The following is a 22,730-nucleotide window of genomic DNA, read 5'->3' as shown; positions in this document are numbered from 1 at the left end:
AAACAGTTACACGAGAGATCTGGCAATCTAATCCTTCCTCTGCAGTTTGAAAGCACCAATTTTGCAACACACATTTGAATTCATAATCCATTGGGGAGAAGGTCACTCAGAGTTTCCTTCTCTCTCAAAGAGCTCTTGCCAGATAAACACAGGCTGCTGAGTGCAAGGAACAAGGTGCAGAATGAAATAACCCTTCTAGGCTGCTTGGGCTCTACAGCAAGTGCTCATTTAGATGATTCTTAATTAAAGAAGACATTGATGCTAGAGTTCCAAAGTAAATGTGGTTTAAACAGAAGATACTTGTTCAACACTTGTTTTTCACTCTTCAGTTTGCTGTGGCTTCTGTAAATTTTAGAGGAATAAAAGTTAATTCTGTTGGGTCAGACTGCAGAGCAGGATGGGGACTATTTTCATGGAAAATGAAAATAGTGAAGCCATTCCTTTAGCACCCTCTTCTCAATGTAATCTATAAATACTGGCTACTATTCTGCTCTCTAATAATAGTAGTATTAGGTCTTAAAAGGAATGTTCCCCTTTTCTTTGTAGGCAAAAAAGAAGAAATCTGGATTATTGATGACTTCATTATCGACGGAAATAACCTAAAGAATCCCATGATCCTTTTGGATACATTTGACTTTGGTCCCAAAGAGGACAACTGGTTTTTCTATCCTGGTGGAAACATTGGGCTTTATTGCCCATATTCATCTAAGGGAGCCCCGTAAGCATCTCTCAGCAATATATTAGAAAAAAGTGACTATGTAATAAACTGAGTCTAAAGTACCCCTTTCCTTTTTTTACAGGGAAGAAGATTCAGCTATGGTATTTGTTTCAAATGAAGTTGGAGAACACTCCATTACAACAAGGGACCTGAGTGTAAATGAAAACACTATAATCCAATTTGAGGTACTTGTCCTCAGAAAGTTACTTTGCCTTTTGCTCAGAGAGTTCTGTTCTTTCAGGTTCTGCTCTTTGGTGTATTCGCCCAGCTGTTATAATTGCCAAGCAGAGAAGTCTGTCTAATTTCCCCTGTAATTGCTTTGATATTACTTTCCCCACGTGGTGTATCATGAAGATTTTAACACACAGATAAGGGAAATTTCTGCTTCAAAGTCTTCTATTTTCTTGCCTAAACTACTACTTTGTCCATGCGTATATACCTGCACTGATAGCATTAAAGTCCATGTCCTGCGAGTTGGAGAGTCATCATGGCAGACAAGATGATGAGCACCAAAATACAATGAAGGTCTAGATTGCCACTTCACAACCTGCTCAGGATAAGCGTGCAGCATTTCCACAAGCTGACGCAGTGGAAAGCTACAACTTCATCTGTGACAAGAGAGATTAATTTTTCCTGCATGCTGGCTTAACTGCCCTGGTTGAACTTTCTCAGAGAGACAAGGCTCTGCTTTTCTTTTGCTTCTGCGCATGTTTTCATAGAGGCTCTAGTGGAAGCTGTTCTTTGACTGCGTGAATTCATCCCATCTTAGGGAGTTATCTAAAGCTTATGAATAACGAGCATATTTTTTTGTGCTTCTTATATAGTCAGTGGAAACAGGCACCCCAATGACAACACACAGTCTAAACTAAACTGTGTTTCTAGTTTATCTGAAAATCTAAACTGTGCATTGGCTAGGGCAGCTACTGATGGGAGTAACCATTTAGCCTAGTACGTATTAGTTTAGAGGGATCATTATATTGTCATTAAGAAATTGTAAAAGAATCTTTCATATAAATTGCCATGCCACAATTACCAGGCTGCTTTTAACACAGATACAGCATGCTGTAGCATTAAACAGCAAATGATACCAGTTTATAAAAAATTACTCAAATGATACTAAGGGGTTTCCAAGAAAGCTAGGTTTAGCTGTGTACTCCTGCATGCTTCAGTTTGTCATGCAACTAATTCATAAATTATTGAATGCAAACCATTTTCTGTCTTAAAATATAGATTACAGCCTGTAGAACAAAAATGTTTGAGGTCACTTTAAGATATTCATAAGTCTTCAGAGCATTAACCTCATAAAATCTACATGCTTACTTCCATATGTGGTAAGAACATTGTTTTCAGTTCACGTTTTTGAGGACATTGGTATAAATAAAGAAGTTATGCATAATGCAGTAGAGTTCCTCTCTGTGTCTCAAGAGTCAAAAACTATATTGGGTCAAGCATCTCTCTAAGCTTCCAGATGAGTAGACAAGCTTTCTAGTCAAATATAGGTTGATGGGACTCGTGCACTGAAGAGTGATGAAGGAAATTTGATGTAAGATACATTTTCAACATTCATGCACAGTTCTAAGTATTACTGGGCTTTAGAAATAAATAGATTTTCGTTACAGTGTAGTATGTTGGAAAGACACTTATTTTCCACTATGAAGATATGTAAAAAACCCAAAATGTTTCATAGTTTTAGTACAGGCTTTGTATTTCATCAGCAATGGGTTGTTTATTGCATGGTAAGTACAGTACACCTTATTTTATACGATAGAATCATCCTGTAAGAGAACTAATTCCTCTTCTTTTATATGAGCAATTTGAAACTAAAATAACATCTTAATATCAGTGTGAAAGCAAAGCAGACTAATTTGCACTGGGAGCGTGCAAAAAATATGTCTTAAGAGGTCTCTGTACAAAACATCATTTTATATTTTTTTCAGTAGTAGAACTTCTGTTCGTGTAGGTTTCTACTTTTCTACTGTTCTCTACATCAGGAATCTTGTAAAAACACCTGGAGAAGTTTGACAATGCCAAACTATGTTTTGGTGTGACATTGAATCTAAATCCAATCCAGCTGTGATACTCTTTTAATGCTGTCTCCTAGGGCTTTGCCGCTATACGTAAGCAAATGGGTAGTGAGTATGAAAGCTGAAGAACATATTTAAGTGATACAGCACACACCATGTGGCATAAGATTTTTTGGGCGAAGTGTAATGTAAAAGAGGACCATAGTGCAACTCAGCAATTTAACAAAAAGATTATGTTTGCACATTTTGTCTTAATATTTCTGGTTTTAAAAATGCACACTTTTTTGGTGGTGTGATTACTTCAGTCCCTGCCAGAGGACTGCAAGAACTGATGCATTTGCTCAAGCAATGTTAGCAGCTCTCCTTTGGGATTTTGTCTAATTAACTTTATGATTTTCTTCTAGTAGAAGTAGTTGGGGATTTCATATCACGTTCATTTTATGATAAGTCAGAGTGCAATATGCCCGTGGACAGGTAGGGCAATGTGCAAGAGTTCATGTTCACATGCGTCACCATTTTCCTGGGCTAAATAAATACTATACCAAATGGGGGAGGCTGACTAAGACGAAGAGTGATTAGGTGTCCCACAGCCTGCCCTATGTCATCTTCTGCATTTCATGTCTCGGCCCCCAGATCAATATCGGCTGCACCACTGATAGCTCCTCTGCCGACCCGGTAAAGCTGGAGTTCTCACGAGACCTGGGGGCAACCTGGCACCTGCTGCTCCCCTTGTGCTACAGCAGCAGCAGCCACCTCAGCTCCCTGTGCTCCACCGAGCATCACCCAAGTAGCACTTACTACGCAGGCACCACCCAGGGCTGGAGAAGGGAGGTCATTCACTTCGGAAAACTGCACCTCTGTGGGTAAGTGTCCAGCTCCTATTCCTGCCCAGCTGCTTGGTGGTTTGTTTTTATTTCTGTTTTCCATCCAAAATGTTCTACCAGCACAAGAGCGGCCCGTAAGAACTTCGGCCCTAGAGCAGACCAGAGGACAAGTTTTTCTCTGCTTTTTGTCCTGAATGTCAGTTAATGTTCAGATGATTCCCCAAAATATGCTGTGCCTAATGTTAATGTAGAATAACCATTTCCTATTTATCCATATATCTCTTGGTGACGTTTTTATGGAAGTGGGTTGCATAATAAAATGAATGCAAAACTGACTATGCTCTTTACTGCAGTGCATTAGCCATTTGAATTCATCAAGGATATTCTTGCATGAAATTTAAGATTCATTAGAAAATGCAGTAAAATGTGAGGTAGTATAAACTTGATTCTGCTTCAGTGTAAGGAAATGGACTGATCTAAATACTGGAGGTCTCTTGTAGCTGCAAAGTTTTCTCATTCTAAGAAATGAACTGCTGCAGTCACTCAGAAACTTAAAGTTTGTGGAAAAAACAAGGTTGGATGATAACAGATACATAGCACAGAAAAACAGTATGTGCTAGCAGGCATAATAATTTGTAACTTTTCAAAGCATAAAATGGTACTGTTTATTTTTTCAGGGAAAACTGTCTTTTAGCATCAACTCAGTTTTGGTAAAAAATCACATCATGAAGGATTAAACTGTAGCACATATAAAGGAAAATAAGCTCTGCAACTATGAGACTTTATGAGTCTATACAACTATGAGACTGAGTATTTATGAAACTACTGCGTGCAATGGGGCCTCCACTAAATAAGTGGCCCCATATGTGCCTCTAAAAGTATGAAAAGACCTATATAAGAGATGAAAACCAAGTTTGGAAAGCCTGGATATTTAATAATTTAAGAAAATGTTTAAATTTTAAACTTGAATTTTCGGGTTTATGACAGTTAACATTTTAAGCATCGAATAGGTAACCATCTCCTGCAGCAGCTCATTTGTCCTTCTGTTTTTGCCCAAAATAATTATTTTACTCTTTACCAAACTATCAATGCATCCCTCCAAATGAAATTTTTGACTATGCAGACTCCTAATTAATTTAAACCTTCCAGTTATTTCGATTTAGTCCTCTGTTCCTGAGTGTTTCTGTCCCATTTGCCTGCTTTCCCTCCTATTCTTTCCCCAACACGCCAGGCCAGCAGCCAGTTGCTGATAGCCATCCAAACTCACCAGTGCAGAGCAGCTTCCACGGAGCATTCGGTGCCATGAAATTCTTGGGCCAGAGGCCTGAAGGGGGCTTTTCTCCACCAGAATCCACTGGAATAACAAGAAAAAAACTCCAAACCTGACTCCTTGTGTAATTCTAAAAAAAACCCCCAGCCTTTTCATCCCCAAAGTGTCAAGTGATTGTATTTAAATGAAGATCAAGACATTTTTAGTTATTTCCAGTATGTATGTTATTTTGGAAATTAATATATGTTCTCAGCAGATAGCTGTAACTACGAATCAGTATTCCAGTTATGTCCTGAAGGAAAAGCCCAGGGCCTGTTGGGTCAGTGAAGAAACACCTACCGACTTCAGCAAGACCGGTATTTCACTCTGCTTCAGATACGAGGCACACTTAACCCACGCCTGAGAGAAGGAACTGACCCCTCGGGGGTGGAATGAATCCCGCCCGTGGGGCTTCTCAGAAGAGGAGCTTACAACACCTCCAGCCTCACACTTGTGTCCTTCACCTCAGGGCGCACTAAAATCAATGTTTTTGACTTCCAGCAGGACTCTGGTTCTTGGGTATCTTTCTTGAAATTGTTAGTAGTGTCCCCACCCATCAGCTATCCCTTATCACCTGAAGTCTCTCATAAAAATTCCTTTTTAGCAAATCAAGACAAAAAAACTTGTCAGCTACCTGTGCTATTGATTCACGTGCTGCATTTAGATATCTCTAAAAAGACACATTAAACATGCAATGCAATTAAGTGCTTTCCCTTTCTCACTCTTCTGGTGTCCTTCCTCCTTTAAAATGTTTTCTCATTGGGGAATAAAATTAGTCTCTCAAGTGTTTTTCCCCTGCTTGGTTCGTTTTCCCTCCTTCCCCATTCAGTTCCTCTTTACACGTAGCACTGATGCGAGCAGCGCTTAGGAAGCGAATTAAAAATGACAGGACAGCACCCAAAGGAGAATATAGTTTAAATTAACAACTTGCAATATCAGTCTGGTTTAAGATTAAGCCGCCTGAAAGCAAGCTGAATACCTGGTGACATGGCAGATGATGTTTTCTTTCCGTGTAACTGAGGGTGAGATCTCACCACCCCAGTTCCTCAGGTGGTCTCCCTGGGGGCAGGGTGGCAACCTGAATTAGGATTTCACTCTCCAGGAGAGGGTGAAAGTGGCCTGGTCTGATCCAGACACTGTATCCCAAAGCAGAAGGAAATCTATCAGACCACGGCCATTCATCCTCCCCACGAACGACGGAGAGAAGAGTGGTTAGATTTCAATTCCCGTTTTCAAGTCCATCATTCAGTTTTGGTACTACAGCTAATGAATAACATTATTTTTATTTCTGTCAGTACTTGGGTTGAATGTCAGCATAAAGACGCATGAGGTACTGAAGGAATTAGATATAGCAGTCAGTTTCTAGAATTAAGCTATTTATCAAGCCAATTCCAACAAAAAGAATACTATATATATATGCATAGTATCGTATATATATGGAATACAAAAAAGATGGAACTATTATTTAAAGTAAGTACACTTTACGCCTTTTTCAGGTTGGCAAGGTTCAGATGGTACCAAGGATTTTACCCTTCTGGATCCCAGCCAGTGACTTGGGCCATTGACAACGTGTACATCGGCCCGCAGTGTGAGGAGATGTGCAACGGGCACGGCAGCTGTATCAATGGCACAAAATGTATCTGTGACCCCGGGTACTCTGGGCCAACCTGCAAAATAAGTACAAAGAACTCTGACTTCCTTAAGGATGATTTTGAAGGTATCTTTTCTCTTTTTTTGGTCTGAATTCTGCCTGTCTGTCTTAGTAGAACCCAGGGCTCGAGGGATGAAACAGCAAAGTCTTCCTCAACTCTACAGCTTCTGAATTTAATTTATGCTGTGGGTCTATTCCCATGAACCAAGTAGTTTAGATGTCATTCTCAAGCACAGTTTGTGAATGTCTGATGGCTATCAGTTGTCTGGTTTGGAGCGTCTGACTCTTTGTGAAGTTGTTAATGCTGGAATACAAAATCTTCACCGAAACAGAATCTCCTGAAACTGCATGTAGAAAATAATTTTAGAAGAAAATGATCGTTTGATGGTAGTTTGACTTTAGCACAGACAGAACGCGTACAAGCGAGGCAAACAATGGAGGGCTTTAAGGTTGTGTCATTTCTCACTACAAGGGAAATCTAAGTGGCCTTAATACGTCAAATATCATTTCAGAGCAGACTGTGTGTCTCAGCGGTGAGGGCCACCGCTCGGCAGGCACGGCAGACCCCAAGCGAGCGATGCCAGGAGGGAACTCAAAGCCTCATGCGTGCCTGGGCACACACAGCACCCATGCACACAATTCTAAAACCACCTCAAGGTTCCCCCCACTAGCAAGCATGGCAAGAAAATCACATTTTGAGTAAAGCAGCACCTGTGAACCAAACTCTTCCCTTCATGGATGCTGCTGTTCATTTTAAATTTTGCCAGCCCTTGCTCGCATGCTGCCACATGGCACTCAAAGTTTCTTTATAGACCTGGGTACTTGTTGTTATCTTAAAAAAAATGAAGAGAAATGGAAAATCCTGTGAATAACTGGAGACTAAGATCCCAAATTTCATACTTACGGGTTTATTTTGTTTACTTTGTTTTGATTCATGACAATTTTCTAGAAAAAATTGCATTGGAAACACTGAATATTTGTTCACTCTGCATGTAATGTTTAATTTAGCTCTCTTCCTCTGGAAATAGTACTCTTAGTAGGAGCGCTTCGGAGTAAATCATAAATATGTATTTACTGTGTATTCAGGTCAGCTGGAGTCTGATAGATTCCTGCTCGTGAGTGGTGGAAAGCCATCAAGGAAATGCGGTATCATGTCTGGAGGAAACAACCTTTTCTTTAACGAAGAAGGCTTACGTATGCTGATGACTCGAGACCTAGATTTGTCACAAGCCAGGTAACACAGTTTTAAAATTCTTTCAGGATTTCACTGCAGAAATAATATGCTGAGGAATTATATATATGTGATACTTCTGTGGAAAAGGCAAGCTGATATATTCTGTGGTCCTTACTCTAGCAAATATTCCATTTTAACAACTGTTACCATTTTAAATTAAATTTAACTTGAACTTTAATGGGATTAACCATTTAAATGTTACTTTTTCCTTGAGTAAGAACTCCAGGATCTGATGCCACACCTTCAGTAGTTTATGCAAGTTTTTATTTCTTAAACGCATAACATGAGGAATCGATTGCATGTCACATGCTCTGCTTGTCTCACAGTTTTCCTGTATTACGAGCCATTGCTGAAACAGGCGTGTCTGCTCCCAGTATGTCTTACATTCATCACCTCATAATTCTTTTATTTCTGAAGCTTACTTTCTTCTGATTGTGCACATTTGTTTCCAATAATTCACTGAGAAATTCCCATCAAGCTGTCACCAGCTACACTGAGCACAGCAATTGAAAAACAAATATTTTTAGTGTATTTAGAGATTTTGTTGTATCATTATGGCCTGCAGAGGAGATATTTCATGAGACATGCTAAGCAAGCCACATTAAGAAAATTTACACTAATATAAATTAAACCACATCCTAATTGCATGCGTGCTAACAAATAGGCATTGTTTTCTAATTTATTCGGCATCTTATCTTATATCCTTACATTATTACTTTGGAGAGATTGCATTTTCTCTGAGATTTTTCTCCACTGGTTTCTTGTAAACACCCTATTCCTCTCTAATGTTCTGTGGGAAACGCTTTAATAGGCACTTTATCTCTTTTTGACTCGTCTTCATTAGCATTGAATCTTTAAATAATGGTTTAATTGCAGAGCCTCATGGTCAATAAAGATGCCTAATTTCTAACCATTATATTTTTTACATAAGCAATTAGTTAACCCTCAGTGAGGTGTAATATTAGAGGTCCTTGTACTGAATTTGTGAGATTACTCAGAAAACTTTTTCAGAACTTGGTAAACACAAACATCAATACTCTGCACTAATTTGATTTCCTAGACTGTTCTGAAATTAAAAGATTGCTTAATAAAAGATAGAAGAGATCTTGTATGTTGCTCCATTAGACTAAATGACATGTTTTCCTTATTGCTCGTGTTCAAAGAACCATCATTTATCTCTTCTCCGTGGTAGTCTGTAGCTGGATTTGCATATATTGACCTCCAGGTGTTATATGGAGATAAATTACTTCTGTCTTAGTAAAAGGAAAACAAAGCAGTACGTTTAATTTCTTGTATATGCTCATGAAAAATAACAGTTATCAGCAAATAACTGTATGCTCTCTGCTGAACAGCAAGGCAGACTGCAATGGCACTGCTGGGGACTGCTCTTTAGCAACCTAAATAATTGCAGTGGGATTTTCTTAATTTCCAGGCTGACTCTACTGGCCACCTGCAAAGCACAACAGATCTGGGGAGAGGTTTCAATTTATGCCAGGAATGATGAGAACCTGCATTTCTAATAGATCTTTTTAAGGGTACTAGACTCAGTAGTCACATTAAAACCTCCCCTTTTCTTCTGAGACCCCCTGAAGTACACAGGCAAGCAGTGGTGTCGGTGCTGCAAGCCACGCTCAGCACCTGGGGATTGCGAGTGGACTCTGCAATCCACTATCCACTCCTGTCACATCTATATTTTAAAGAATTTAACACAGGGGACAGTATATCGCCATCATGGTGATACCAGTAGCTGAAACTGCCCAGCATGAAATATCAGTAGGGACAGCATATTTTAGGTATCTGATCAAATCCTTTCAATTCTGAATTACTAGAAGAATATCCACACAATTTAGAAGAAAAATTTGGTTTTCCATTTCAAAATAGGCAGAGCCTTTGCAAAATATCTGTGGGATGAGAAGAGAGATATTTAAAATGACTTAACCTTTTAATCTGCTAGACATTATGTTACCTATATTTGAGTGGGTTATTACTGTATTAGTAAAAATTCAGATAAAAGAATAGCAATCCATAGAGTAGATTCAACAGAGACAAGGTCACCTGGGCTTATTTCCTTTGAATTATGTGGTGAATGTTGGAGTAAATCTGAGGAGGCACAAAGACTTGCCAGCAGTGAATCCAATCCATTACAGTTGATATGTTGATCCATGAGGGTCCCCAGTGCTCCTTTACAGCACGAGCAATATGTTATGTCTGGGACGTGGGGGTGGATATAATCTATAGCGAAAGAAGTTAAATATAGTAGCAAGAGGAACCGTGAGTCGCAGCGAGGACTAGAATTAATTGACTTGCAGGTCTGGTGTTTTATTGAAGCTTTGTCTGCCCAGCACCTCTGCAGCCTCCACTCCCAGCAGATCTACCTGCAGATCAAACCAGAGCAAGACTTTTGATACAAAACTTCTTTTGTGTCATTTCATTTATCCGTGAGCCAGGCAGCACTAATGCAATAATAATTAGAACAGATATGACACTCTAAAGCTGTGCAAAAGCTGTGCAAACATGAATTAATACTTACAATATCCCTGCAAGTCCGATAGGTAAATATCATTGCAGCAGCGGTTCCCTCCCCTCCAAGCGCCTAGTAGAGCTACTTACGAGCATCGGCTGACAGGAAGAATTTTGCAGTTTGATACAAGTCTATTGTGCTGCTTTGGAGAAGCCAATTAAATAGGGAATGAAAGTGCTGGTGTCCTTGGGTGGCTTGGGCACATTTAAGCGGTGTGATTTCGACAAATTTCCCAGGCTGACTAAATGGACAAAATGATCCCTGAAAGTGAAACACGCTTTGTTCTCCTATCCAGATTTTCTCTAGTTTATGCCAATGGAAAACTGGAATGCTTATTTTGAATTTAAGCATTTCAGCAAATTCATAGCAAATTATGATCTACTTAGGGCACCGTTGCTTTTCTGCCACTAAAATCTGTACTCATGGGCTACAGGGATAAAAATTTCACCCAGGATTATGTTTCTGATATTTGCAACACCATCTGCTACGCAGACAAAAGCTCCAAACATAAATGACCAGCTTTGTTCAGCCTCTTCTGCCTGGCAAACTACCACACAGGCAAAATGAATTTTTGTCATCCCACCTGTCTGTCTACTTATATTCCGGAGGCTTTGAAAAGGAATTCATAAGATCTCCTACAGCTGACTCTTACAGCAAGAAATCACGAGGCTAGTCAATAGGCAAACTCCAAGTGTCTCCAGTTGGTTATTTAGGATGTTGCAGAAAAGAAATCTTTCCAGTAATTGCTCCCCCTGTTAGATTTGTGCAGTTCTTTATGAGACTGGGATGCGGCAAGGGGGTGCCAGACCCCAGGAGCCAGCCTGTGCTGCTGCAGTATTCGCTCAACGGGGGCCTCACATGGAGCCTTCTCCAGGAGTTCCTCTTCAGTAACTCCAGCAACGTGGGACGATACATTGCCCTGGAAATTCCCTTGAAGGCCCGTTCCAGCTCCACTCGGCTTCGCTGGTGGCAACCATCCGAGAACGGGCATTTCTACAGTCCCTGGGTGATTGACCAGGTAAGGAATCCTCTGGGTTGGGGTTTTTTAATACAAGTTTAGACTGTTTTCAGTCTTAATATTTCCCTTTTGTTGGCATATTTCACTGAGTCAAGCAAAAGTGCTTTGTATAAAGACATTCCAGAATCATAATAATCTAGCAAAATAATAGAGCACAATTACTGTTTGCTAATCTTGTGGTTTTAATGCACTGTTTCCATGCGGGGTACTGAATGCCCGTTTTGGCATTCAGGAAAGTCCCACACAAGGGTAGAGCCACAGGTTCACATTGCAGAAGGCCTTACCATGCAACATGCAAGTCTGATCTTCTTCAAAAGATCAAACTTCAAAAACCTTCATTTAAAATCTATCCAAACATGTAACTGGCTTGGTAGAATGTGATAGGAAAAATTATGGAATAACCTCGATCTATATCCATCTTCTAATTTTGAAAACAAAGTTTTGTTTCATATTTGGGATTTGCTTCTATAAATATTATTATATTGCTTCATATGACTTAGTATAAATCTCAAGAAACCCCACTAAAGTGATTACACTCTAAGTGTTATTGGGCTGTCCAAGTTCAACTTGCTTAAATATTTATGAATGTTTTTTTAAAGGAGTTAGTTCAGGTCTTTAAGAGAAACCCAGAAACTGAACTCCCAGCCACATTTAATGATGTGGTTGCAAAAGTTTACCACCCATCCCTTCATTTAAAAATGAAAAAATCCTCATTCTTTCATTCCTGTATCTTCATTGAATGTAGTTATATTAGTTCCGAACAATCAGAAACTGAATTCAGAAAAACAAATGAAAATTAATTCTACCTTGCTTGCTGTTGAATAGTAAAATGCTGATGTCTTACAGTCAATGGCAAAACAGAGACTATTTCCCCAGTTCTATCAGTCTGACAGTAGTGCACCACATGATAGTAGAGCTGAACAGTCAGTAGGAAAAATCACTGTAATCACTTTGCTCTTACCAACACTTATTTTTGTGAGCAGTTTTACTTCATCCAGGATGGAGTTCACCTCCCTGAACTTTAGTTTTGTATAGTTGAGCTGATCTCTTTAGGACCCCTCTATAGGAAAAAGATATTCCCCTTCCTCATAACCTAAACTCTTTACAAAGTAAATTTGTTCATTTTGGACCAGCAGAATATATATGCATAGATAGGTAAATCTCTTCCTCCTCCAGGATGCTATGTCACGTGTATCTTTGTGAAGACTTCTAGACATTTTTTCTTTTCAATAACAATTCCTTTCCTAATGTTTCAGATTCTTATTGGAGGAAACATCTCTGGCAATACAGTATTAGAAGATGATTTCACCACACTGGATAGTAGAAAGTGGCTGCTCCATCCTGGTGGAACAAAGATGCCAGTCTGTGGCTCTACTGGGGATGCTCTAGTGTTCATTGAGAAAGCTAGCACCCGCTACGTTGTCACCACTGACATCGTCGTCAATGAAGATTCTTTCTTGCAAATAGATTTTGCAGCATCCTGCTCTGTCACGGATTCCTGTTATGGTAATGACTTCTTAGTAAATCCTGCCCTTCCTTTTCCTCTCCTGTACAGGAAAGTTCACTTGTTTTCTGGTTCCATTATTCACTGTAACGAGAACTGAGAAACAAAAGAAAGCTGCATGTTTCTGTTAAGAATTGTAACGTCAGCTTTTTTATTCTAGGTGTCTGAAGCCTAAGATAAACTAAAGTATATTATTCCCTCTGAGCACTTAAGTTGCAGTTCAATTCATTTAAGAAAAAGACTAACAGCTGTCTTACTCAAATCCATTTACCAGTATATGGTATCCACTGCTTGGGGTGATGCTGTGGTTCTAAGAATAAGCAGCTGGGTGGTTCCAGCATGTTTCTTGCTTTGTGGTTTTGCATTTTCGGTGAAGTCAGTCTCAGTTCAGATCTCATTGCACCTGTATAACTAAGAAATCATTTATATCAGCCTACATCTGACACATGCTAAGTCAGCATCAACTGCAAAAATTTGTATCGTCCATATGAAATAATAAACACGTATGTATATGTATGTATGTATGTGTGAATGAATGTGTGTGTAGATATATGCACATATATGTGTATATATACATAATGATACAATTTTTAATTACCTAGCTTCCTTTTTTCCCATATGATGTCTATTCAGTGCAGAGCATGCTTTTATATGTATGTATGTATATATACACCTATGGACATATACATACATATACACATATAAATAAAAACATGCTCTGCACTCAATACACATCACATAGAAATTAAAAACTGGTTCATTATGTGAATTTTAAGATGCGCAAGAAATAGGTATTCCTAGCTTTTGAATGCTTGTTTGTACATCTTAAATTACATTCTTTTAGCATAGGGTTTTGGGGTATAGTTTTTTTTTATGAGGAGGACAATACAATTTGTTGCAGCACGTAGCATGTGTTAATTGCCTGGGTTGATGACTATTCCTCTAGAATTTTGCATAAAATTGGAAAAAAGTTTTACGGGAGGTCCCAGAAGTGGCTTCTCTGATTTTGCTACACTGAAGCCAATGGAAGTAACTGAGATATTTTACTCACATACTTAACAATATCTTTTTTCTTTTGGTATTAAAAAGACCGTGGCATCCTAAGATCATCTCTGCTAAGTTTAAAGTGTTTTGGCAGCTTAGCTATACACTGGCAAAGAAACAGTTCCTTCTTTTTTTGTTTCTTTGTCTACTACACTTACCATTATCTTAACTTAGCATTAAATTAGGCAGGACACTACCTAATCATGCTTCCAGTCATGATGAGCAAAGCATTTCATTTTGGTGATGGAGATTTAACACTAAAAACTCACTTACCCTTGTTTGTATCCACTTGTCCTTGTATTTCTATAGCACTGTCTTCTGTGCTTAGACATCAAGTAGGACTGATTGGGTGATTAAGGGTCATTCTCTGTGCATGAAGGTAGAAGAAATGGGTCTGTAGTAATCAAAAAAGATCGCAGATTTAGCACCCCTGTCACTGCAACCACGCTCCATGTTTTACACAGCCAGAATGCCTGGCAACCGGGGCATTTACTTCAAGTTACAGTTCTGTGCCTATTATTATTTACTTTTTAATGGCTGCATAAAAGTTTAACTTGAAGTATTTAGTGAGCTTGACTAACCTTTATTTTTCATAATAAAAGTTTATAAGCTATAAACATCAAAACAATGAAATTGCTGATTTTTGCTGAGAAATGAATACATTAGTTTAATGTGGCTAGACTGTGTTTGAATGAAAACAAGCTCACTGACTAACAAACTCAATTTAAAATTGTTTATGCTGGATAATGAAATGAGCTGGTCTGGGGCAGGGTGGAAGAGTGACTAAACCATCATGTGACAGAGCCAAAAGTTTGAATTTGAGTGTTGCTCTGTCTTACACAACAGTTACATCCAGCTGAATCTCATCCTTCAGCCCAAAAAACAAAAGTAGTTGCTGGTCGTGATGCTGTCACATCACTTTCTTGCTGCTGCAGCTACAGAAATTGGCTTGACTTAATCCTGGTGACTTGGCAGATGACTTTGTCTTTGCACCTGTGGTCTCTTGAGTTAGGTGGTGGGTGCGGAGGTGTACTGCAGCCTTCTCCTGAGCTATTCCTGCTCAGCAACATGTAACGTATCTTCCAGCACTGCCACCAAGGGTTTGGTGCTTCTGACACAAGGGTTTGAAAAGTTTTCAGTGGTTATTTTGTCAGCGTAGACTTGTGACTAACACTCTCCGGGGTTACCAGCTTACTGTAGACCTGTGGATGTAAGTCTCTAAATTAAGTAACTAAGCGTCTTTCCACCCTTAGCTATTGAACTGGAATATTCAGTGGACCTTGGGCTGACCTGGCACCCAATTTTGAGAGACTGTCTTCCCACTAACGTGGAATGCAACAAGTACCATCTCCAGAGGATTCTCATTTCGGACACTTTCAACAAGTGGACCCGGGTTACTTTGCCTCTGCCTCCCTACACTAGGTATCTCCCTCTGGTTTTCTGCAGAATAAATCTAAATGCATAACTATGTATTGAGGCATGATACATTATAGTGTTAAAATAACTGTACCTTGCCATTTTTGTTTGGTCCATGTATATAGCAACAAATAAGTATAAGTAAATGAAGCCCCATCCTGCTTTGCATAAAAATTGCAAAGCTACTATGTGCGTTTACTTTTCTTAGTTATTTAAAGATAGGAAATACTTGTGCATCTTGTCCTGGGGAGGGACAGGAGGAACTTTTTAAAGAATCTCATGTTATCGTCAGCCTCACTAAATTCTGGTTGTTTTGGTGGCTAATTGGATTGGCTGAATCCCCACTGCACCCTGTGCTTGCTGTTGTTGGCTATGAGCTGGTGTTTTAACCGTAGCACTTTTCAGGCTTCTTGTTTTTCTGTACATTCCTTGTATCCTTTGTGTTTCTCCCAGCTTTGATGCTCTCATCATTGTTTTTACACATGCCCCATTTTCACCTCTTCTTCCTTTTCCTACATTCTCTTGTCTTTGAGGGAAGAAAAATTGTGAGATTTGTTGGGAGGTTTCAGTGAAAGGAGCTGTTTGGGACTGACAGTGCCATTGGGAGTGCTGCCATACGGTTCTTTGAAAACTGCTGGATTTTTGTTTTGTTTGTCAAAAAGATCCATCTAGGGACAACTGGGTAGTTCAGCCTTCCAGTCTGCACCCTTCTTGACATGCTGTTTCGCAGTGATAGCTGTGACTGTCCCCCCGCGCCGGTGTAGAGCTAGCCCAAAGTAAAGCCCTGCAAACACAGGTAGCGTGGACGTCAGGCTCTCAGCACAGCTTGACTCTACAGCTTTGCTCCTACTGCTGAGCCCAGTCTCCTCGCGTAGGCATGGGCTGAGCTAACTGCAGGCACGGAAGTACCACAGTGCAGGCAGAGCCTATGCCTGTGTGAGAAGGTTGTTATGAAAGATGCCAGCTAATGCACATATGAGTTTGGAAACGGAGACCTTTTTTTTTTGACAATTGTACTGAGAGCGCCTATGCAGTTGCTGCACATTTTGAAACTACTGGAAAAGTCCATGTTCTATTGCTAATCATTTGGGGCATCTAGACTCTTCCCTATCTTCAGTGCAGTGCTTCACATCAAGTAATAGTACTTTTTTAGGACTTGTTCCCAGCATTGATCTCCTCTGCTTCCTCTTTTGTACTGCTTCACTATATATTGCCTGTAAAATCCATTACCCCAACAGTTCTTGTATAAAGTCTGTAAATTTGTGTTCAGGAGGGGCTTTCTGGGGCTGAACAGGATAAATCAGGACGGAGGCTGATGTTCCAAACCAATTGAATTTGGACCTGAAAGGAACCTACCACCCGAGATAAACTCAGGTTTATAAATAACTGTAATTTTAAGACTGAAAAGTTTTTTGAGCAGTATATGTCAAAAGAAGTCGTCTGATGCCCTACTGAGGCAAAGATTGTTCTTCTGTCAGATCCAATGACTATATTTGTTGGCTCAAGTAATACCATTTCCCAAAGATATTAAGATAGGGATTGGATGAGAGAGGTTATTACAACCTTAGCTCACAAGCAAGGGAGACATTAAGCTTTAGAATAAGGAATAGTGCAGCTAATAGGCCCTTTAGTCTAGATGCGATATAATTTTTATGCTGCTTTATTATTTCAAGCTGTGTAACAGCAGGTGTGTATCTCCAACTGTCTGGGCCTGTATGTTTTAGGGACACGCAGGCTACATAGTCAACAGCTTGGCCTGGTACACAACACCCATACTTACGTAGCCTTTTAGGGCTCATGTACCCCAGAGTGCTATTTAACTTCTGGCCTACAGAAGGCAATGAACACTTAGTTTTAACTTGGACTCGGAGCTGATTTTGAAGTGCAAATGTAAATACAAAGCTTCTCCCAGGAGCATCAGCTCCATAAATTGTTATTGAAGTGCCAAAACTAAAGCAGGTAGTGTAAGATATAGGTGCTTGTCTTTATTCCTAAAGGACTTACTCACAATTTACGCATTTCTTTTAAAAATGCTATTTGGTGAGCAGCTAGGCAGCACAGCAGTAGATTTCTCTTTGAATAAACTTGTTATTCATTCACCTCATGTAACATGTTTATAAAGAAATAATTCATAGGATAACATTGACCTTACCATAAAAGGTCTATTTTTACACTGAATAAATTTTGGGGGTTTTGCTTTATTTGGGAATTTGTTTATTTGTTTTGGTGTTTACAATAATTGTGGTTTCTCTTTAAGTTTCAAAAGAAAACAGACCGCACAAAGTTCAATGCTGCCATCTAGTGCTGTACAGCAAAACATGGACTAGCTTGAATTTAAAATGGTATTTTTGATAAGTTACAGAAATCCATTTACTTGCAGCTATTCAAATATAAGTGTCTACTGCTGTGTGAGCTGAATAGCTATTTGGTGTCCCCTGACTGTTTCAGCTAGGTTTTTATCATCTATCTTGGGAGCTTAATTCACATATAGCTACAGCAAAGCAAGGTGTTTGAATAGGGACCTAAGCCCCCTTTAACAAACAAAATAAAAATGATTTACTGAAAGGAGCCAGGATCACACCATAGATCATTTCTTAACCTTTCCAGCCAAGCCCTGGACGGAGGGGAGGGAGGAAACTGCAAAACCAGGGTCACGCCAGAAGCCCTGCACGGGCGCTCTCACCTGTCCCCTGCAGAGTTATAAATGGCAGCATCTTGCCTAGGAGCCAACCCACTCCCTAGAGCTGCTTTTACCTAAGTGTAGTGGGAGAATTCACAGACAAAAAGTTGGGTTAGTTTGTTGACTTGGACTGAAGCAATAAAACTCAGGCTCAGGGTGAAACTTGGAGGATTTGGGTGATTCTGGCTTGATCCAGCTCTCAGCTATCCCTCAAGTTTGGATTTGGGCTGGGACGTGGTTATGACTGGTCTCAGCTTCCCTTTGGGTATACCACCTTCTTCCTACTCTCTTCTCCACTGCACCAACCACAGCCCACTTGCTTTGCTCTCACCCTTTCCCACCTCCCGCACTCTCAGCACCCGTGCTTTGTCCTGTTCTCAAAATGTGGGCACCCTGTTCTTGGCTTTTCAGGGACCTTGTCGTTGTCAGGAATCAGCCTTGGGTTGTGCTGATATCAAACAAATCTTCCAGGAGCAGTCTAGCCTCAAGATTGACATTCCCTTTCAGTCAAAATAAAGATTAGCTTAGCTACAAATATTACCTTTCTGTTTTTCTTTCTCTCCCAAAGGTCTCAAGCAACTCGTTTCCGCTGGCACCAGCCTGCTCCTTTCGATAAGCAGCAAACGTGGGCAATCGATAACGTCTACATTGGGGATGGCTGCATAGACATGTGCAGCGGCCATGGGAAGTGCACACAAGACAACTGTGTGTAAGTGCCATTTGTTCCCTGTCCTGCCCAGCGCTGTAGCATTTCATTCCTCCTCCGTCATGTTAACAAACTTGTAGGAAAGACTTTGATACAATTTTTAAAAGGAAGGTGGATTTTGCTGTTAAAACTGAGCAGGGCACCGGGACCACTGGGGAATAGAAATAACAAGAGGAAGGGTAAGTGCGGGGGTTGGCTCTGCCAGACCTCTGCCTGTTCGCACGTCGTGGGTGATGCTGCCGGTGCTTTCCTCTGTAGCAATGCATCGCCTCTGCTGTTGCCTATGCTGCATCTTGGCTCCCCTCCCACTAGGTAGGGAGAAGGGACCCCTTGAGTTTGTGCACCCGTCTAGGGATGTACAGTCCTGGAGCTTCCCAGAAGATGTCATCCTTATTCCCGAGGGGTTTCATGCCGTGTCCCCATGCCCTCATCCTGGTGCTGGGTGCAGAGGACCTGGGCTGGAGGTGAGACGCACCCACTAAGCAGAAGGATGTGCGCCAGTTCTTCACGAGGCCAGATTTTGCCTTGGGACTGGTGTTGGCTTGATGGCCTGATGCCTCTGCTCCATGGTAGGGTTTGCCGGTGGAGGCAGACTGGCTTCATCCTCAAACTGTCTGTATAACAGCCCACATAGAGCCCTGCAAAGCTAACAAACAACAACTGGATCTCCCCAGATTTGTCTGTCTGGCATCAGAGAAATACCTTCCAGATGGATGTATTGCTTTTTTCCAGCCACAAATGGCAACAGTAATGGGAGAATGGTAGTATAATTGTGCTGTGACTGTTTGTTAGAAATATATTCCGCTGCATAATAGACATATTATTGTGTTGTCCTCTATCCTGACAGCACTGAAGTACCAAGGCACGATCTCCCTGCTGAAATCTGCATAGTAACAGAACACATTTCCATGCTGTTATCCAACCTTTGACACATTATAAGAAGGTTTTTCAGAGGAGAAAAAAAAGGGGGACTATATAAAGAAACAACAGGGAAGTGGCCATCCACAAAAATTTTACAGAAACTTACTTAAAATTTAACATTAGCAGGACATTCTTAGGCTTGGCACATTCTCTTAGGTTTATCTATCCAAGTACAATGTATTTTACTGATTTACTCTGTGCTGGAGTGTACTCTCTATTAGCAGCTTGAATGATACATAATACTAGCCTTCCGAAAGTCATTTTTGTTCCATATTAACTACAAAAAGTGGCAGATGTTTGAAACCCCCATATACCAGTTGTGCGCTAGTAAATGATGCAGACAGCCTCTATGCGGAATAAGATGGCACCTTAATGTGGAATAACATGGCACTGATTAAACCTCCGTGCAGAGCCTTTGCCAGCTGAATTTTGCATTTGTTTTCCTCTGCAGCTGCGATGAGCACTGGGGTGGGCTGTACTGTGACGAGCCAGAGACCCCGCTTCCGACACAACTGAAAGATAACTTCAATCGCTCGCCGTCGAACCAGAACTGGCTGACTGTGAACGGGGGCAAACTGAGCACAGTCTGCGGGGCGGTAGCCTCTGGGATGGCTCTTCACTTCAGCGGGGTGTGTGTTCAGCACGGGGGCCAGCGCACTCCATTTGGCAGTATAAATGGGACTGATCTAAAAGGTTAAATAAAGAGCAAGGTGTTAAAAAATATCAGCATAACATATTAAACATATAACATATAAAAAACCTTATATATCCTTTGCCTAGGTGAAGGTCAAAGTCAGACAGGTCCTACAGACTAGGGCCAGTCAGAAACACTCCAGGAAAGCAGATACCACGTTCCTGGCTATGCTGCAGCCAGGAAGATGAGATATAGTGTGTGTGCCTCCTGAAAGGAGCCGTGGAGGGGCGTTCAGAGGTGGAGCTGATAGATTAAAGCACAGTCCAAGTATGTAGACATTCAATTCCACTCACTCATAATAGCCTCCTCATAGCACTTACAACTTCCAGAGTCCGGAGTTTGATGCAGTTTATAATCAGACCACAGAGGTAAATTAATAACTAGGTATTTGCATGTGTATAACTTGCACTTGGTCCTTGAAAATACATCCGTGTGTAGCCTCATCCTTCAGATTTTCATTGTTGGTTTTTTTCAGAGTAAGCTCAGAGTTAAATTTCCTGTTTTAGCTACATATGTAGGTATATAACCCAGACTGCTGCTGAATTACAGTTTGCTTACAGATAATCTTGGGATTATAAAAATGACAAAGTTGTATTTTAGAAACATGTAAAATTTAGGCTTGTAGATCTCTTCCATGCAAATTTATAACTAGGTTCAAACTGATGCAAGTTGTCTAAAGTAAACTAACGGAAGCATTACATTTCCACTTCCTTCCAGCAGGACTAAGTAGGCACCACTAACTAATAGATTAAGCAATGTGAAATATGTAAGGCATTATGGGAAAACACACATATTAAAATTGCTGTGCCACTTGATGGTTTGCATAAATTGAGCCATTAGCACATAATCAGGGATTCATTAATTCTGCCTGGAAAACCTTGTGTTTTACACTGAAGGCATGGATTTTTGTAACTCTCATACTCAGAAGAAAGGTGAATACAATTCTTGATACTGAATGTTGTAAAGCTGTAGGTACAAGTAGCAACGTGTATGAATACACAACAGGAATTTTTAAGATGGAACATAACTGAAATTATGTCCTCAGGGAAGAACATTTATTGTTCTGTTGTAGCTTTACTTTTGTTACAATCAGTATAATTTTGTATAGTTTTGAAGGTTTTACAACATGAATTTATATTAATAGTGACTGCCTAGCCTAACACTTTTTATGTCCGTAAGTTCTGCCAGCCAACACCAGCCAACATATTTTTTCATTGCTTTTAAGGGCTGCAGCCGTATGTTAGTTACAGTGGACCTGAACCTCACCAGTGCAGAATTTATCCAGTTTTATTTCATGTATGGATGTCTGATAACTCCTAATAACCGCAACCAAGGAGTGCTGCTGGAGTATTCTGTGAATGGTGGAATCACCTGGAGCCTCTTAATGGAAATTTTCTATGATCAATTCAGCAAGCCCGGGTTTGTAGATACCTTCTTCTGCCTATATAATTTCCCGTACTAAAGTAAGGTGGTCTGAATGTTTCATAAGAACCTATGGGACATATTACTGCTGTGGTTTGGATGTCAGATCTTTTAAGAGCTCAGCCTGTCCAGTCCTGCAAGCGTTTATGAATGGCCTTAGCGCATGTACTTGAGCATCAGCATTTGTGCAGCTGCTAGGCCAGAAATACAAGGGTAGTAAAGAGTCTGTAGCAGTCTGGTAGATTTGTAAATGGTTGCAGGAAGATAAACTAATAGCTATTGTAATGATGTCCATCCTGTTCTTTAAGATACTTTCATTTGAAATCTAGTTTCTTACTGACAAGAGCAGAAAGTCATTGCTTGAACTAGTTAGAAAATGGTGTGTAGAGGAGAAACTGAATTTCTGCAGATATTCCTCAAAAGGACGGATACATTCAAGCCCTATTTTCAGATATTTGTGAGATTCAAATCACGCATAGATATGGGTGGACCTTTTCCTCACTGACTATTCTATTCTATTCTATCCTCACTGACTATTCTATTCTATTCTATTCTATTCTATTCTATTCTATTCTATTCTATTCTATTCTATTCTATTCTATTCTATTCTATTCCTCACTGACTAATTTAAAAGATTCATAGAAAATGGGGCTGGGAGGGACCCATTACTTGTTATTTCATTTGAACACACCAAGAAATCACTAGCACTTTAATTGGACAAGAGATTTAAGTGTACTATCATCCACTGTTGTAATGGAAATAAGAAAATTGTACTGGAACTACTATCTGCTGAATGGCTCCAGGTTGAAGATAGTAATCTTAATTTTACTTCAACATTCTCCTTCCTAACATTTCCCTTAATTAGGACCTTATGGTCATACCCTGCTAGTCTAGACCATTGCATTTCGTCCCATAAGCACAGTTAGAGCACGTAACGTTGCTCAAACCATGCCACAGTCTGGCTGTTGGCCCTTCCCACCTCACTCTGAGCCCCTGTCGCAGGGATGATGTTGGGAGTGATCAGGAAGGTTTTTGTTTCAGCAA

At 40.2% G+C, this 22,730-nt stretch overlaps 1 protein-coding gene across 1 annotated transcript in view; it reads left to right on the top strand.

The window, feature by feature from the left end:
- Positions 1-22,730, top strand: part of RELN (reelin) — a 299,055-nt gene that overhangs the window by 250,057 nt on the left and 26,268 nt on the right. Inside the window, exons 39-49 of the mRNA XM_075144890.1 lie at positions 547-718; positions 801-903; positions 3,376-3,605; positions 6,372-6,592; positions 7,613-7,760; positions 11,041-11,299; positions 12,556-12,805; positions 15,101-15,269; positions 18,512-18,652; positions 20,022-20,199; positions 21,490-21,683. Of these exons, the coding sequence (XP_075000991.1) occupies positions 547-718; positions 801-903; positions 3,376-3,605; positions 6,372-6,592; positions 7,613-7,760; positions 11,041-11,299; positions 12,556-12,805; positions 15,101-15,269; positions 18,512-18,652; positions 20,022-20,199; positions 21,490-21,683 (2,065 nt within the window). The remainder of the gene's footprint in view (positions 1-546; positions 719-800; positions 904-3,375; positions 3,606-6,371; positions 6,593-7,612; positions 7,761-11,040; positions 11,300-12,555; positions 12,806-15,100; positions 15,270-18,511; positions 18,653-20,021; positions 20,200-21,489; positions 21,684-22,730) is intronic.

Source organism: Calonectris borealis, chromosome 1 (assembly GCF_964195595.1).
Source record: "Calonectris borealis chromosome 1, bCalBor7.hap1.2, whole genome shotgun sequence".
Lineage (NCBI taxonomy): Eukaryota > Metazoa > Chordata > Aves > Procellariiformes > Procellariidae > Calonectris > Calonectris borealis.
The sequence above is the reverse complement of the archived record's forward strand: the minus strand, read 5'-3'. Positions and strand labels throughout refer to the sequence as shown.